Source organism: Pteropus alecto, unplaced genomic scaffold, assembly GCF_000325575.1.
Source record: "Pteropus alecto unplaced genomic scaffold, ASM32557v1 scaffold206, whole genome shotgun sequence".
Classification (NCBI taxonomy): Eukaryota; Metazoa; Chordata; class Mammalia; order Chiroptera; family Pteropodidae; genus Pteropus; species Pteropus alecto.
Window position 1 is genome coordinate 497,164 of NW_006438906.1, and position 16,604 is coordinate 513,767.

Consider the following 16,604-nt stretch of genomic DNA (forward strand, 5'->3'; position numbering starts at 1 on the left):
AAAGTGTAAAATGAATGCAAGGCTAGAGTGGATTTTGGCCATTTATCAAGGGGAAAAGAAAGATTGGAGCTTTCAACAAGGAAAAGTTGGGGTGCTAGCTCTGGCATGAGAAGAGTTACGCAGCTTAATAATAGAAAGCCTACTAAAAATTTTGGTGAAGTTAGAGAAAATCCTGAAATAAGTAGTTTGCACTTGTCTCAAATTCCATTTCTTCGTCTTTGGTTTAACTCATTGTGTCCCTCAAAAAGATATGTTGAAGTCCTAATTCCTAGTATCTGTGAATGTAATCTCTCTGCAGATGGAATCAAATTAATCCAACGGAAAAACAAAAAATAAAAAATAAAATAAAAAATAATTTAAAAAAAACAAAACAAACAAATTAATCCAATGTCTGGTGTCCTTACAAGATGAATGGAAATTTGGACACAGACATAGAAAGAGGGGGTAACATATTGTGATGACAGAGAGACATACATAGGGAGGCATGTAATAATGGAAGCAGAGACTGAAATGATGTGCCTACAAGCCAAGGAACAGCAAGGGCTGGTGGGACCCATCGGAAGGTAGAAGAGAGGCATGGGGTAGGGTAGTTCCTTCCTCAGAGCCTCCGGAAGGAAGTGACCAGGCCGACTGACCTTGATTTCAAAATTCTAGCCTCCAGATCTGTGACAGAATAAATTTCAGTTACCGTGAGCTGTCCAGTTTATAGTACTTTGTTATGGCAGTCCTAGGAAATTAATAGCACTCATCAGATCACCGCATTTGGTCATTAATTGCCAAATCCAACAGCTCCATTTCACTGTTCATCTTCTTTGTTCTTGGTAACATTTAACACTATCAAGAATTTCTGCCTTAAAACTTTCTTTCCTTGTTCCGTAAAGTTTTTCTGGTTCTCTTTCTTTCACGCAGGTCTTTCTCAGTCTCTCTTGTTTCTCAAGATTCTATCTTTGATGTTTCCCAAGGTTTTATCCTTGTTTTTCTTTAATACTCTTTCTACATATTCAATCTGAGTGAGCTCGTCTAATCCTATGACTTCAATTGCTACCATTATGTTGATGAATCCAAACTCTACATCTATAGTTCCCCACCCCATCCAACCTTGAGCTTCAGATTCTCTCATGAAGTTGCTTACCAGACATTTCTACTAAAATATCTCCCGGCACTCTGAATTCTACCTTATAATCAGACCAGTTTGCTAATAGTCTACCATGTCCAAAAGTAAAATAACTTATCTTTTCCTTCCTCCAATATTAAAAACATTCCCCATTCTCGATGGCCCAGATTGAGTTGTGTTCTCTTCTATGCACCAGATCCATCTCTAGAGATAAGTTAAGACCAAGCAATGCAATAGTCTAAACATCCCTAAAAAGATCAGACAAATAGGGATCTATATCCAAAAATCTGGAATGAGCAGAAGAAATGCCTTCTGTTCATCTGTGTAACAAGAACAGTTTCCCTAGTATAAGCTCCTTCCCCAATGGTCTAGAGCCAGGCTAATGCCAATTCAGCCATTTCTGGAGAGCAATGAGAAGAACAGGAAAAGTAGAAGAAAAATCCTTCTAATGAAATGTTAGGCAATCTTCCAGCTGCCTTTCGCACAGTTTACTTTCTTTCATTCTTCAACATGCTCATGGGTCCCTCCGTTGACATACTATTAATAGATTTTCTCCATCTCTCTATATTGCAAATAAGGCAGTTCATACCTCATTGTCAGCTCCCAAGGCATTGATTTGCTCCAATTTGTAGGTCCAATATCTGGCTTCCTCCTCTGGGATATCTACCATGAAAAAGAAGGAAGCACATTACCTGGTTAATAATTTAATCATGGGTCAATAATTCTTTATTCAGTCACAATGATAAAAGTTAGAAGAATGGTAATAACGGACTAATTTTACTGGTAGTTCTGTTCTTGCTATGAACATTTATTTGAATCTTCACAAAAAAGAAAAAACAAAATAACGTACTACTATTCCCACTGGATCAGAAGACTTAATACTGTTAAGATGTCAATACTACCCAAAATGATCTACAGATTCAATGCAATCACTATCAAAATCCCAGTGATTTTTTTTTTTTTTTTGCAGAAATAGAAACCCTATCCTAAAATTCATATGGGATCTCAAAGGACTCGAAATATCCAAAACAATCTTGAAAAAGAAGAACAAAGCTGGAGGACTCATTTTCCTAATCTCAAAACTTACTATAAAGCTACAGTAAACAAAACAGTGTGGTAGTGATATAATAGACATATAGATGAATAGAATAGAATAGAATAGAATAGAATAGAATAGAATAGAATAGAACAGAACAGAATGAGAAAATATTTGCAAATCATATATCTGATAAGAGATTAATACCCAGAATATACAGAACTTCTAAAAGTCAACAACAACAAAACAAAAATCCAATTCAGAAATGAACAAAGGATGTGACAGACATTTCTCCAAGAAATGTATATCCAAGAATTTGTATATCTCAGAAGTCATACGAATGGTCAATAAGCACATGAAAAGATGTTCACCATCACCGATCATTACAAAAAAAACAATCAAAATTACAATGAGATACACTTCACACCCATTAGGATGGCTACTATCAAAAAAAACAAAAACAAAAAAAACAGAAAATAACAAGTGTTGGCAAGGATGTGGAGAAACTAGAACCCCTACACACTGTTAATAGGAGTATAAAATAGTACAGACACTATGAAAAATAGTATGGAGATTCTTCAAAAAATTAAAAATAGAATTACCATATGGTCCAGCAATTCCACTTCTGGGTATACACCCAAAAGAACTGAAAGCAGAATCTCAATGAGATATTTGCACATCCATGTTCATAGCAGCATTATTCACAATAGCTAAAATATGGAAGGAACCCAAGTGTCCATCAATGAATTAATGAATAAGCAAAATGTACTATATACATACAATGGAACATTATTCAGCCTTTAAAAGGAAGGAAATTCTGACACATGCTACGACACAGATGAACCTTGAGGACATTATGGTAAGTAAAATTAGTCTGTTACAAAGAGACAAATACTGTGATTCCACTTATATGAACTACTTAGTCAAAATCATAGAGACAGAAAGTGGAATGGTGGTCTCCAGGGACTGAGAAGAGAGCTAAATGGGAGTTATTGTGTAATGGGTATAGAGTTTCAGTTTTACAAGATGAAAAAAGCTATGGATATGAATGGTGGTGATGGTGGCACATTAGGAATGTATACTGAACTATACTCTTAAAAATGGTTAGTGGTCAATTCTATTATGTGTATTTTACCAAATTTTTAAATAAAGATAAAGAAAAAATAATAATGATATGTCCTCATTTCTATATATTTAAGATTACTATAACTTCCAAAAAAAACCTCATCTTTTAAAAACAACAAATATATCCATATACGCAGCACGAAAGAGAAACAATGAGGCAATATATGGATCAGAGAGATCAACTTTGGAGACATTTAAAGAGATATGGATCAGATAGATCGACTTTGGAGACATTTAAACAAATACACCTTCTAGTACATCACATGAAGAATTCAAATACGGCCCTTTCTCCTTTGTCTTCCCTGTCCAAACCTTGACCTCTTTCCCCTCAAATCGCTCTTCAGCAATTGGTGGCAGTATTTCAAAGTCTTATAATAAAATCTCAGTTAATCTACTACCTAATTTGTATAGCACTTCCTCATTCATAAAATAGTGTACCTTGCACTTGTTAAAAAGAAGAAGGGAGGAAGAAGAGCTGCAGGTCTGTATGTCTGATGTAGAATGACTCACCAATATACTCTGTTAAGTGGAGAACAGCAAGGGGCAATGAATGTGTTAGAATATGCTAGAATCTGCTACCATTTGTGTTTTTAAAAGAGGTTAAATCTATATATGCTTATATGTTCAAAGCCTGACTCTGGAAAGATACATAAGAAGTGTTAATCATAGTAGCTTATGGAAGAAAACTCCTTTGTAAGGGAGGCTTGATTTTCACTGGATAACTTTTTAAACCACTGTGCATATATTATTACCTCACCTCTCAAAATAGTTTTAAGAATTAAAAATATAGAGCTACAAGGATGTTTACTGTAGTGCTATTTATGATAGTACAAGATTTGAATAATCAAAATACTCAACAAGAAGAGTAGTTAAATGTATTATAGTTTAAATTAAAAGCCCAGACTCTGGAGCCAAATCACCTAAATTTATATCCTGGCTTTACCATTTACTAGCTATGTGATCTTGAGCAAAAGACTTAAATATTCTGTGCTTCAGTTTCCTCACCTCTAAAATGGAAATAACAGTTCAATATCAAAGGACTGAAATGAGGATTAAATGAGATAACATATGCAAATGCTTAGTAATATACCTACTGGCACACAGTAATTGATCAACAAATGGCATTTTTATTATTGTGCATTCATACAATAAAATAAAACACTGAAAATATTATAGGGAAATAACATTAACTTTATATAACATTTATAACTACGTAGTTAGTGAATAAAACAGGTTAAAATGTAATATGTAGTTAGTGAATAAAACAGTTTAAAATGTAATAAAATAATGCCATTTTATAAGAAAAACTGTATAAGTGCATAAAAACATAGCAACATGTAAAAAAAATCTCCAGTTGGTGAAATTTTAAGAAACTTTTGTCATTTTTGCATAACTATATTTTCTGAACTTTCAACATAATTACAAATTACTATTTTTTATATATTTTTTATATTTTTGCTATATAAAGGAAAAGAACATTTACAGGTTTCTGAATTATTCAAGAGAAAATTCCTTTGCCAAAATAGCATGCTATAAGCTAAAATTCATATTTTAAAAGGACACTAAGTTTTTTAAAACCACATCTCAAATGTGGTTATAATAGAGGCAAAAGCTTAGCACACTCACATTAACTAGCGTCAAAGACAGATTTTACTTATCTAGATTTTATCCTAACATTTATTCAAAAGGCCATTTATTAGGCACCTATTATGTTCCAAACAATCACAAGAGATATTAAAATAAACTACACAAGTGCCTTCATGAAACTCAAAGCCTAGACAAAAATGTATACTGCTACCTATGAAAATATAAGTAATGCAATGTTGAGAGGAATATTTGTTTAAAATTTAATGAGGAATGGACTGACAGACTTCTAGCATAACTGTGTGAGAAGCTCCACAGATCTATTCCCTAAAAAAACAGCACACATAAAAAAATAAAAAAATCATTTAAAGTCTCTGGATACAGTCCTAAGGGCATACAGCAAATGAAAAAACATTTATTCGATATAAGACCTGAAACAATAAAATGCATAGAAGAAAATATAGAAACTAAACTCAAGGACCTTGGACTTAAAGAGGATTTTATGAATTTGACCTCAAAGGCAAGGGAAGTAAAAGCAAAAATAAATGAATGGGACTACATCAAACTAAAAAGCTTCTGCTCAGCAAAAGAAACCATCAACAAGGAAAAGAGACAATCATCCAAATGGGAAAATGTATTTGCAAGCAATGCCTCCGATAAGGGCCTAATATCCAAAATATACAAAGAACTCATATGACTCAACAACAACAAAAAACATACGATCCAATCAAAACCGGGCAGAGGACCTGAACAGACACTACTCCCTAGAGGACATATAAACGGCCACAAATACATGAAAAGATGCTCAACATCACTAGCTATTAGGAAAATGCAAATCAAAACCACAATGAGATACCATCTCACACCTGTTAGAATAGCAATAATCAACAGGACAAGTAATAACAAATGCTGTAAAGGATGCGGAGAAAAAGGAACCCTTATATGCTGCTGGTGGGACTGCAAATTGGTACAGCCACTATAGAAAACAGTACGGAGGGTCCTTAAAAAAACTAAGAATTGATCTACCAGATGATCCAGCAATCCCTCTACTGGGTATTTATCCCAAAGACTTGAAAACCCACATCCAAAAAGATATTTGCACACCGATATTCACAGCAGCATTATTCACAGTGGCCAGGCAATGGAAGCAATGAAAGTGTCCTATGAGAGATGATTAGCTAAAGAACTTGTGGTATTTATATACAATGAAATATTACTCAGCCATAAGAGATGAAATACTGCCATTTATGACGACATGGATGGACCTAGAGATAATCACACTAAGTGAAATAAGCCAGATAGAAAAAGTTGAAAATCACATAATATTACTTATATGTAGGATATAAACCTAAAAGCAACAAATGAACAGGACAAACAAACAGAACTCGGTGGTAATCACACAATGGAATATATAGATGTCAAATTATAATGTACACCCAAAAATTATATAATTGTATTAACCAATGTTACTCCATTAAACTTAATTTAAAAAAAAAACATTTATTTGAGAAAATCTACTGAAACTTTAAACAGCCAATTTCTGTGGTATTTAATCCAAGACCCATTACCACCCCTACCCCTCCCACCTCAGCAAAACAAACTCCATTCCAGACTAGTACAGTCAAGACCACAGCACTAAAAATACAAGCAGCTAAGCCCTAAGTAAGAACTCCAGTTTATCCTCTTCACCTGTAACTCAGCCTACAGACACACTAGAAAGTCTTCTTTTCTTCTTTTCTGAAGTAATAATTGTTCTATTTAGTTATTCCTGAGCTTACTGGAAAATCACACCATTTTTGCTTAACACGTCATAAGGTATAAGATCTAAGTAGACTGAAATCATAAAATAATAGCAACAACAATAGTATATGTGAATATCAATAATGTGAACAGTCAAAATTAAAATTAAACTACATTAAAGCAAGATATTTAAAACAATTAGGTTAAAATTGCAAAATACAAAATGTTGACAAAGATGTTCAGAAAAGGGACACCTCAGACATAGTTGGTAAGAATATACAATGGTACAATCTTCCTAACAAATAACTTTGTAGTACTGTGAAAAGTAATGATGCACATATTGTTTGACCTATTCGTTAAATTATACTTCAAGGACTTTATTCTAGACTCATAAATGGCACAGCTATACAAAGCTGTTCGTTACAGCAGTATGTAATATCAAAAATACCAGGATCAACCTACATGTCAATTAATAAAGGATTGCTTAGATAATTTATTATAGGCAGCTGTCCAGATCAGCAAGATATGCCTTAAAGATAACACAGAACAATGTCCAAGATAATATGCTTTTGTGGTTTATACAACACTGTAAATAGTCATGCACTGCTTAACAATAGGGTACTTTCTGAGATATACGTCATTAGGCCATTTTGTCATTGTGAGAATAGCAGAGTTTACTTATACAAATCTAGGTGGTATAGCCTACTACACACCTAGGCTACATGGTATACCACCACTGTATATGAGGTCTGTCATTGACTGAAATGTCATTATTTGGTGCACAATTGTTTCACCATATGTAGTATATAGAGTATGATCCAAATTCAAGATAAATTGCTACAAAAGAAATTTCTTATGTCTAAACCAAGGCACAAGAAAGTTAATAGCTGTTTACCACTTTACTGCAAAGGGAATGCAAAGGAGGTTAAAGAAAGTGGGAAGAGAAACGACTTTTATTTATATACATTTCCATACTATTTGAATTTTTACCAGGAGCCTATACTTTTTGTGATTTTTTAAAAATTACCTTTTAAATTACTATTCTAATTATTAGTGCTACTTCTATGTTCAAATTGACAGATAAGGTATATATTCACTTCAAGACAATGTTAAAATATCAAAAGAATTATTGATATTCTGTAATAAGCAAATATTTCATAAATTATAATAAATAGTCATAGAAAACTAAATGATTTGAAGAGAATGGTTTTAGCGTAGATTCTTTAATGAACACCATTTTAGAGTCCACTGTGCACTATCTCTGGGCTAGGCATTATAGGCGACAAAGTGAAAGAAGACAGAATGCCCTCAAAAGAGATGGCTGACAAAAGACAGTAATGAAACAACTAGCAAACAACTTCAAACAATATGGCAAAAGTATTATATGGTTTTAAAAATCTAATCAAATAGACTCACCAAAAGGCAACTCAAATCTTGTATCAAGCAAAATTTTATGAGGAGTTGGGTTTTTAGTTCCACATATCTCATCATCTTTCATTAATGTCTCTGCCTCCAATGTAGACCACTCTCCAGGCCCTTCCTAGAAAACAGAGATCTAAAGTTAAACTTTTCTATGACTCCCCTCTTGGTTTAAGAGCCAGGTGTTTTTCTTTGAATTTCCTTGTTCAAGAGCTTCTAAGGGCCACCTGCATCCTGATGAGGCAAACATAACACTGTCACCTCCTGCCTCTCCTGCATGTGGCTTCTGTTACTCCTCTTTGATGGGAGAGCAGCTTTCACTTTGCTCAGCTCTCTGCAAGCCCACTGAGGAGAGAACTTATGGAGCACCAAAGTGAAAACCCAAGCATCTCCATAGATCAATATTTAATCTGCACAACTCTTAATGACTGTGTCACTTCATGTGTCATTATTTCTAGTCAGTAAAGAGCTACCCACATTACTAGTTAAGTAGATCCGAATTGGGGCCACAATGAATATGAACTGCCCATTTGCCTGGGGTTGTAGAGACTTAGCCAGGACTAAAAGAAATTTAGAAAGGAGAGGCACACTCTCACCAACCCCACTCCTAGAGAAAACTCATAGTCCATGCAAAAGCCAAATAGGAATACACTAGATTCCATCCAGGTTCAAAGTGAGTGTCTATAGGGAAGTTATGCTGAGTTACATTCTAATCTGTGAAAGTGGAATGGGAGTTGTCTTGAAAATAATGTACAGTGACAATGTGAATACCAACTGCCAAACCTGGTAGTTCCTTAAACTCTGTTAGGGTTACATGTAGAAGGAAGACTGAAACCAGTTCCCTGGGGATTCGTGACCCAAAGGAAAACAAGCAGAGAATATGACAATGAGCAGAGACCAGGACACAGCTAGGTGGCTGAGGAAATTTAATGGGACTCCTCCCAGGAAAGTGTTAGGAGGAAAGGTAGAAACCACAGGTACCCTATATCAATCTCTCACACACACGCATACAAACACACAGTACTAAAAAGGGGCTGTCTACCTAATAAGTCTAAAGAGGTGCTCTAGCACCTGAATTCAGTCACAGGGCAGAGGGAAGATGAGACCTAAATAAAATCCCCTGAACCTCTGGGTGAGGTTAGGAATAGGTTAGTTGCATGTCCTCTAACTAGAAAGGGGGCAGAACAATCTGAAATACCTGGATGAATATTAGTCGAATGGGAATAGAATGCAGAGAAGCAAGGGCAAGAACCATACCTCCAAGTGGGCAATGAAATAACTGACCTCATCTGACTGTCGAATAGTCTTCAGTGCAATCCACACGGTCCCCACCATGGTGTCCCAGATCAGTCCTTTGTTCCATACCTCCACGCTTAGACCCAGATCCAGGCGACTAATCTCACTAAAGGAAAGAAAAAAGAGCCCTTTAAAGAAAGCCAGGTAATATGAAGGAAACAGCTACCTCTCCTGTTTTGCTAAAATTTGAATTTTCTCACCAGGATCCTGCCATCAGGGAAAATTAAAATGCCCCAGATTACTGCAACCACTGTTTAGGTTCCCAGAAACCTGTGTAGGGTATCCATAGAAAAATGTCTTTGTCGATCTGCCCCGTTTCCTTTGGAGCTACGATCATGATTAGATAATGCAGTTTCACAGAGCTCTGGGGAAGTTTCTTCTACTAACTCAAACAACAGTATACATACATATATATATACAAAATTCCAGGCTAGGCAAATTCACAGTAATAGGTAAAGATGCCTTCCTTGTCCTTAAGAAATGAACAATTTAATCCTGGAAATAAGATACAAAAATATTAAAGATAAGTAATTAAAATACCCAATTAAATATTAGATACTGCCACTAAAGGGAGATAAGAGACCAGTAATGGAGTTGTCAGTGACAAAAGGACAGAGTAGGAGGATAATGAACAGGGGTAGAACGGCAGATAAGGTAGCTAATAAAACCCATGTGTAAAAGGGAAGAGGGCAAAATTCACACAAGGTGGGAGACAGGAAAGAAAATCCACACACATCACAGCAGGGTTGGAAGGGGAAGTGCTATGGGAAATTGGAAAATAAACACACACAAGAATAAAGGTAGTTATGCTGATGAGAGGCTGCAGAAGATCACTGTTTCACATGCTGGGAACAGTTATAACTGTAAGTGATTATTACAGCCAACTAGAAGTTGGAAGAAAGGATTGCTAGGTTTATATACCATAGCCAGACCTGTGGTATGGGAAGAGACTTAAATAAACTGTTTATAGGGGACATTGCGCACTAACTATGTAAAGAAAAGAACAAGCGGTCACATTTTCACATCACTGATAACTGAGAGAGGGAATCTGGAGGGAGAAGCAACAGTGAGAAATGTGACACCACTGGCCTCTTTCTTCTTGAAGCCCCAGTTCGCAGCCATCGGCTTCTAAGACATTACTATCTTGTGCCTCTCTTGTCTCTATCTCTCTCTCTGTTTGCTCCTTCTTAGTTCTCTTTGTCCCCTCTTTAAATGTTGGTGCTCGCCAGGCTTTACACCAGGCGCTATTCTCACCCTACATAATCTTTTCCCTAAGCTTTCTTATCTATGCCTATCTTATGGCTTCAACTAACCAAAATATTTCTCCAACCCAGACTTCTTCCCTGAGTGCCAAGTTTTCTGGTTTCTAATTATCTTCCATACCTTAACTCCTACCTTTGAGGTCTTGTAAGAACCTCAAATATAAGTTTTGCAACTTAAGCTTTGCAACTGATCTTCTATCATCTCCTATCCTAATGAGTGGCAACTCACCCAATCATCCAAGATAATCTCAGTTCTACCTGCTTAACATCTTCTATCATCTTTTTCTCTCTATTCCTTCTCCTATTGTCTTAGCTCAAGCCCTCACAATGTTATCTTTTAACTATAAAAAGTTTCCCAAATAGTACTATAATATATTAAAAGCCTGGAGGAATGGAACGTTTCCACATAAAAATAATAATCATCCCTATGTCTCTCTGAGCAATTTCACTTGAAAAGCAATTTCACTTCAATTTCAAATTTCTCAGCAATTTTAATATATTTTCTTGTTTGATCCCCTCATGCCCACCTTCCCCAAAACAAGCATAAGCTTATAAGAAAGGTAGAACTTTACAGATATGAAAACTGGCACTTAAAGAAGCTAAGTGATTTACTCAGTCCTTCAAATGCTATTCTACAATTTTCTCTACTTTTCTAGAGCAGGGGGAAAGATTCCTGAAACTTAAGTGGGGGAAAAAAGTCTTTAAAAGCCAGCACTTACAATCATAATATACTAAACTTTGTGTCAAATGTAAGAAATTCTACTAATGTTTACTCATTTTATTAACCAGATGAATGTAAGGCAATTCACCCCATAAAGCAAAAGGAATATAAGCAGATGACTTGGGTACACATACACTCTTACATGCATAACTACATTTCTTTAAGAAGCCTTCTGAGTATCAAAGAAAGATTAAGTATGTTTAATATCATGTTAAGTATGTTGTATTGTATCCTAATTCTGATCGATGTGAAAAACCAACTAGGTAGTATCTTCATATACATAAATTAACTGGGAGTTTACTCACATTCATAATTCATCTCTAAGAATAGAGTAGGAATCCACGAGAGAACAAAACTGCAGATATACTTCACCTACCACACCTCACTTGTTCCTGTAACTCTGAAGTTTTCAAAAAGAATATTTAACATATGTTAACAGATTAAAATGTTTTAAAATATTTAACATTTTATAAATCTTGGAAACACGCAAAATCTTCAGCCTCTAATTGTTTAATCCAACATGATTATCTTGGAAAGATTATCAAATATTGTAGATAAGTTGCTGCTGCAAAGTACTTACAACATAAAATCTTGTTCCCAAGAAGGTTGATCACCACGAACTGCTACAGTTGTGCTCTTCACATTCTGTACTTTCAGGGTCACATATGTGTTAAATTTATCTTTGAAAAAATGCAAAGTGAAGATGTAATACTTAGCGTTCAGATTGATAAAGCCCTTGGAATTAAATAATATCTAAATTAAAGCATTACATAAAGAAAAATGAAAATATATATTGTATAATGAAGCATCATTATAAGCATAGTAGAGTTGCAAAAGAATATATAAAACACATACTCTCTTCAAAAGCATAACCTGTAACTGTTTTTGCAAATTTAAGAAATATATTTTATATTTGACTCAGGAGACACACCTATACACATATAAACTAAAACAAAAGTTTCATGAAATACAGGATAAGATACATTGATATTTCCTATTCTAATTTATTTAATCTAATAAAATGTTAATCATAACCAACTAAATTGATTTTATAGCCCACTTGCAGTTTGAAAAGAATGTAACTGATCTAGTAGTAAAGATATGTAACTTTCAATGTAGAAAAAAATAAGTACCAAAAAAAATAAAATGAAAAATAAAAATAAAAAATAAGTACCATAAGAGAAAAAGTAATAAAGGACTGCAGAAGAGGAAAGGGTTACCTCTAACTGTTGAAAGGGATAAGAATTCAGGATAAATCCCCATAAAGGATGTGGATTTCAAGCTAGATCTATTCAGTTTTCAGAAATGTTATCATAGAATGGGGAAAAGGATATTCTCTAACCTGAGAGTTAAAGTTGAATACTAAACAAAGGTAGGTAGGAGGCCTGGAACTCAAAACTCAAAAAGTATGACCTACTTCTTAATATAGCACAATTCTACACTCACCCTACTACCTTCACATCAGCCATGATTAGGGGCACTGAACTGAGAGTTCACTTTCCTGTGTAAGAAATTAATCATAATTTTACAAAATGAAAAAAAGAAGACAATCATTCATGACTCATCAAACCGGCAAAGACTGCTAAAAATGATTGTCTAATGTTAGAGATGTAAGAAAATGAGCCATGTAATGCACTTCTAACAACAGGTAAATCTTTCTCTTAAGCATCATTAAAAAGTTATGTAGTTTGTACACAATCCCCATTCATTTCTACTTCAACAGACCACTGAGCTATGTTTTATCATATAATGTTTTTACTCCATTTCTCATATCCAACCAGGGGCAGATGCCACGCAAGAGCAGTCAATCCATGGGCTGGCCAAATGCTGAGACCAATATGAGTCCCTCTCAAAAGATTTTAAAAAGAGAAAACAAATAAATAGTTAAAATTGATGGTTGGTGATGAAGCTCAAAGGTGAGGTAAACTCCACTGGAGATGTCATAATGGGCTATATGCAAGCAGAGAAAGCCAACTAAAAGAGAAAGGAGAACAGAACAGATTCTAAGAGAAGTCCTAACCCAGAACCAGCAGAGAAAAGTAGTGGGCTCAGAAAGTGCTTTAGTTCCTGTTGCATCCAAAGTTTAGTTTTCCAGATTTTCCTGGGTTCCCAAGCATGTTCATTTTCCTTCTCAGTAACTCCCAGGTCTCTCCTTTTTCCCCAGCAGGAACCAAAGTAATTACACATTCACAATTAAGGAAATATGTATTAAAATAAGGAGATACCATTTTCTACCTTCAGATGGGCAAAAATTAAAAAGTTTCTTCATATTATCTAGTAATGTTAAGGATTTGGGGAAATAAACACTTATATACTTCTAATCTGAGTAGAATGCAGAAAAAAATTCGGCAGCAGCTAGCAAATTTCTTTAAAATATATACCTCTGGCTCAGCAAGTCTACTTCCAGACTCTAGTGTATAGACACCTTTGCAAAAGCAGGCAATGATAAATAAACAAGAACATTTATGGCTTATAACAGCAACAAACTGGAAACAAGCAAACAATCAAGGACCTAGGATACAAATCTACAACAAAATTCTGTACAACACTTTAAAAGAACCAGATACATGCATATACACACAGAAAAAAAGATTTTCATGTGTTATTGGAAAAAGTGCGGGCTGCATAAAACAGCTAATCTGTGTAAAAATGCATATACACAGAAAAAATCTGAAAAGGCATATGAAAACCTCTAAATAGTTCCTTCTGAGAAGTGTAACCAAGCTGCTGAAGAAGTAAGGGGACATTAATTTTTCACTAGTTAGATATACAGTTACAGATTTCTTTAACGTTTTATAACAGCATTGAAATTTTTTCCAGCTTTACTGAGGTATAATTGACAATTAAAAATTGTATATTTTAAGGTATAACACTTGATGATTTGATATATGTATATATTGTGAAATAATCACCACAAACAAATTAACATATCATCTAACATACCATTTTCTGTGAGTGCGTGAGTAAGTGAGTGAGAGAGAGAGCAAGAGTGTGTGTGTTGGGAGTATTTAAGATCCACTCTCTGAGCAAATTTCAAGTATAGGATTCCTATTAACTACAGACATTGGATCTCCAGAAATTATTTAATCTTACCTAACTGAAACTTTGTACCACCTGACCAACATCTGCCCATACTGATTTTTTAATTAATATAATGAATTAAGTTAATTAAATTAATCAACAAGTTCAGCGAAATTTTTTTTTTATTAAAGATTGCTCTTCTTCTGAAAAGGCTTTATGGGGGACGGGGGCGGGGGTGCTCAGTCATCCTTCCTCCTCTCGCTTCCTCTTGACCTGGATGTGTGTCCTTACCTTCAATGAACTTCAAGGCCCGCTTGTCCTTAAAGACCTTGAGCAGCTCCATGGCACACTGCTCGTAGGGGCCAAAGCCACACACCTCTTGGATCCCGTCCCGCACAAACTTGTTGTGCTTGGACAGGTGCCCATGGGGCAGCTGTGCCTCAGCTTTCCCATGTTCTTGGCCACCTTGGGACCCTTGTTGAGGCCCATGGCCAATGGGTAGTGCAGAGCTATGGCTGCTGCTCAATGTCTGCTGGAGCAGAAGAACTAAAAGATTGCTTTTATCACAGCAAGTTAGGGGGGACATAATTAGAAGCAGGTCTTACCTGGTGAACCCTGGAATTTGGCTCTTTTAACTGCAAGAGAAAAAAAAGGGACACCATGAAGAATTTTTGCAGATTAATTTATTTAATCAACATTTCATGAGCACCTACTAGGCAAAGGTTGAATCAGGTCTAGATTTGTAAGCCTAAGTCTTTAAAAGAGAAAAAAAGCTGAGACTTCTGATCAAAGCTTGAAGGTAGAGAGTTAAAAGTCATCGAATCTAATTTCATAGTCAACCCAGAAATTTCTTACAGCTTCCTGACAAGGAAGTAGAGGGAACTAAGTCACTCCTGTGGCAGGCAACCAGTTTCATGTCATATATCTTTTTAAGGTTTAAGATATATACATTCCTTATTTAAAACCCATCATAGAAATTCCCTCTATTCCATTCATGCCAAAAGAAGAGCATAACAAATACGATCTAGACAATGGGTTTTAAAGAAGAGTGAAAGTAACTTCTTTCTGGGAAAAGCAGATACCTAGAGGATATTCTGTGCAGTGCAAGAGCTGTTTCCAAAATGTCAGTGAAGAACTGTACAAGAGAAAAAAGTCCCACTCACGGACATGGATGGTAGACACTGGTTACCAGAGGGAAGGGGCGGGCAAGGGGAAGGTAGATGGGATAAAAGCGGTCAAATATGTGGTGACAGAAATCTAACTATGGGCAGTGAACACACAATGCAATACACATACGACATACTGATGAATTGTACACTTGAACTTACTGGATTTTGTTGATCAATGTCACACCAATAATTCTTAATAAAGAAAAAAAAAAATCCCACACCGGGACATGCTAACTCCTACTAAAGGTCAACGACCACACATGAAGGAAAACTGCTAAATTCTAGAAAGCACCAAACTTCTATCAAATATTTCTACCCATGAAGATTAAGGCTAAGTGCCACCTGTGGAAAAAGACAAAAGGAAATCCCAAAACACAATGCTTGAAAAGATACTTGAGAGTACAGATAGATCTGCCAATTCTCCTTGTGTGCATTACAACTGAAATCTTCACCTAGCATACATCCAATCTCTGCTTAATACTTCCAAGAGATGGGTGATTCTGTACCTTTCACAAGGTTCTCTTCATTTTCAGGCAGCACTTAGTGCTAAATCTATTTCTTTGTATTGAATCAAAGTATGTTTCCCATGGAATTGCCCTTTGTAGGCTCATGTTAATTCCTCTTCCCAATTATTCTTCATTAATTTCATTTAATTCAAAATGTACTATAAAGCTACAGTAATCAAGACAATGTGGCATCAGCATACAGACAGACACAGATCAATGGAATAGAAATATATGAATATAATATGCAAAATATATGCTTATATAAATATAATAGAATAATATATATTATCCTTAACTCACACCATATACAAAACTTAACTTGAAATGAATCATGACTGGAACTAAATGTCAGAGCTAAAACTATAAAACATCTAGAAAAAGAAATAGGAGAAAATCTTAGTGACCTTGGGTTAGGCAAAGACTCCTTAAATTAGATACAAAAGCATGAAGTTTCAAGAGAAAAATAATGGATAAATTAGACTTAGTCAGAATTTAAAATATGTGTTCCTCAAAAGATGCTGTTAAAAAAGCAAGCCATAGACTAGGAGGAAATACTTGCAAAACGTATCTGATAAGACTGATAAAGAACTAAAAGAAGAACTCTCAAAACT

The 16,604-nt window shown here is 35.2% G+C and overlaps 1 protein-coding gene across 4 annotated transcripts in view; it reads right to left on the reverse strand.

Moving 5' to 3' along the window:
* The window catches only part of UNC13B (unc-13 homolog B), a 193,813-nt gene that overhangs the window by 124,188 nt on the left and 53,021 nt on the right, over positions 1 to 16,604 (reverse strand). For all 4 annotated transcript variants that reach the window (XM_025049704.1, XM_025049703.1, XM_025049706.1 and 1 more), the window contains exons 2-6: positions 14,924 to 14,953; positions 11,878 to 11,977; positions 9,303 to 9,420; positions 8,016 to 8,139; positions 1,704 to 1,777 (exon numbers count right to left, since the gene is read on the reverse strand). In XM_025049704.1, the coding sequence (XP_024905472.1) occupies positions 1,704 to 1,777; positions 8,016 to 8,139; positions 9,303 to 9,420; positions 11,878 to 11,882 (321 nt within the window). In that variant the 5' untranslated portion in view covers positions 11,883 to 11,977; positions 14,924 to 14,953. The remainder of the gene's footprint in view (positions 1 to 1,703; positions 1,778 to 8,015; positions 8,140 to 9,302; positions 9,421 to 11,877; positions 11,978 to 14,923; positions 14,954 to 16,604) is intronic.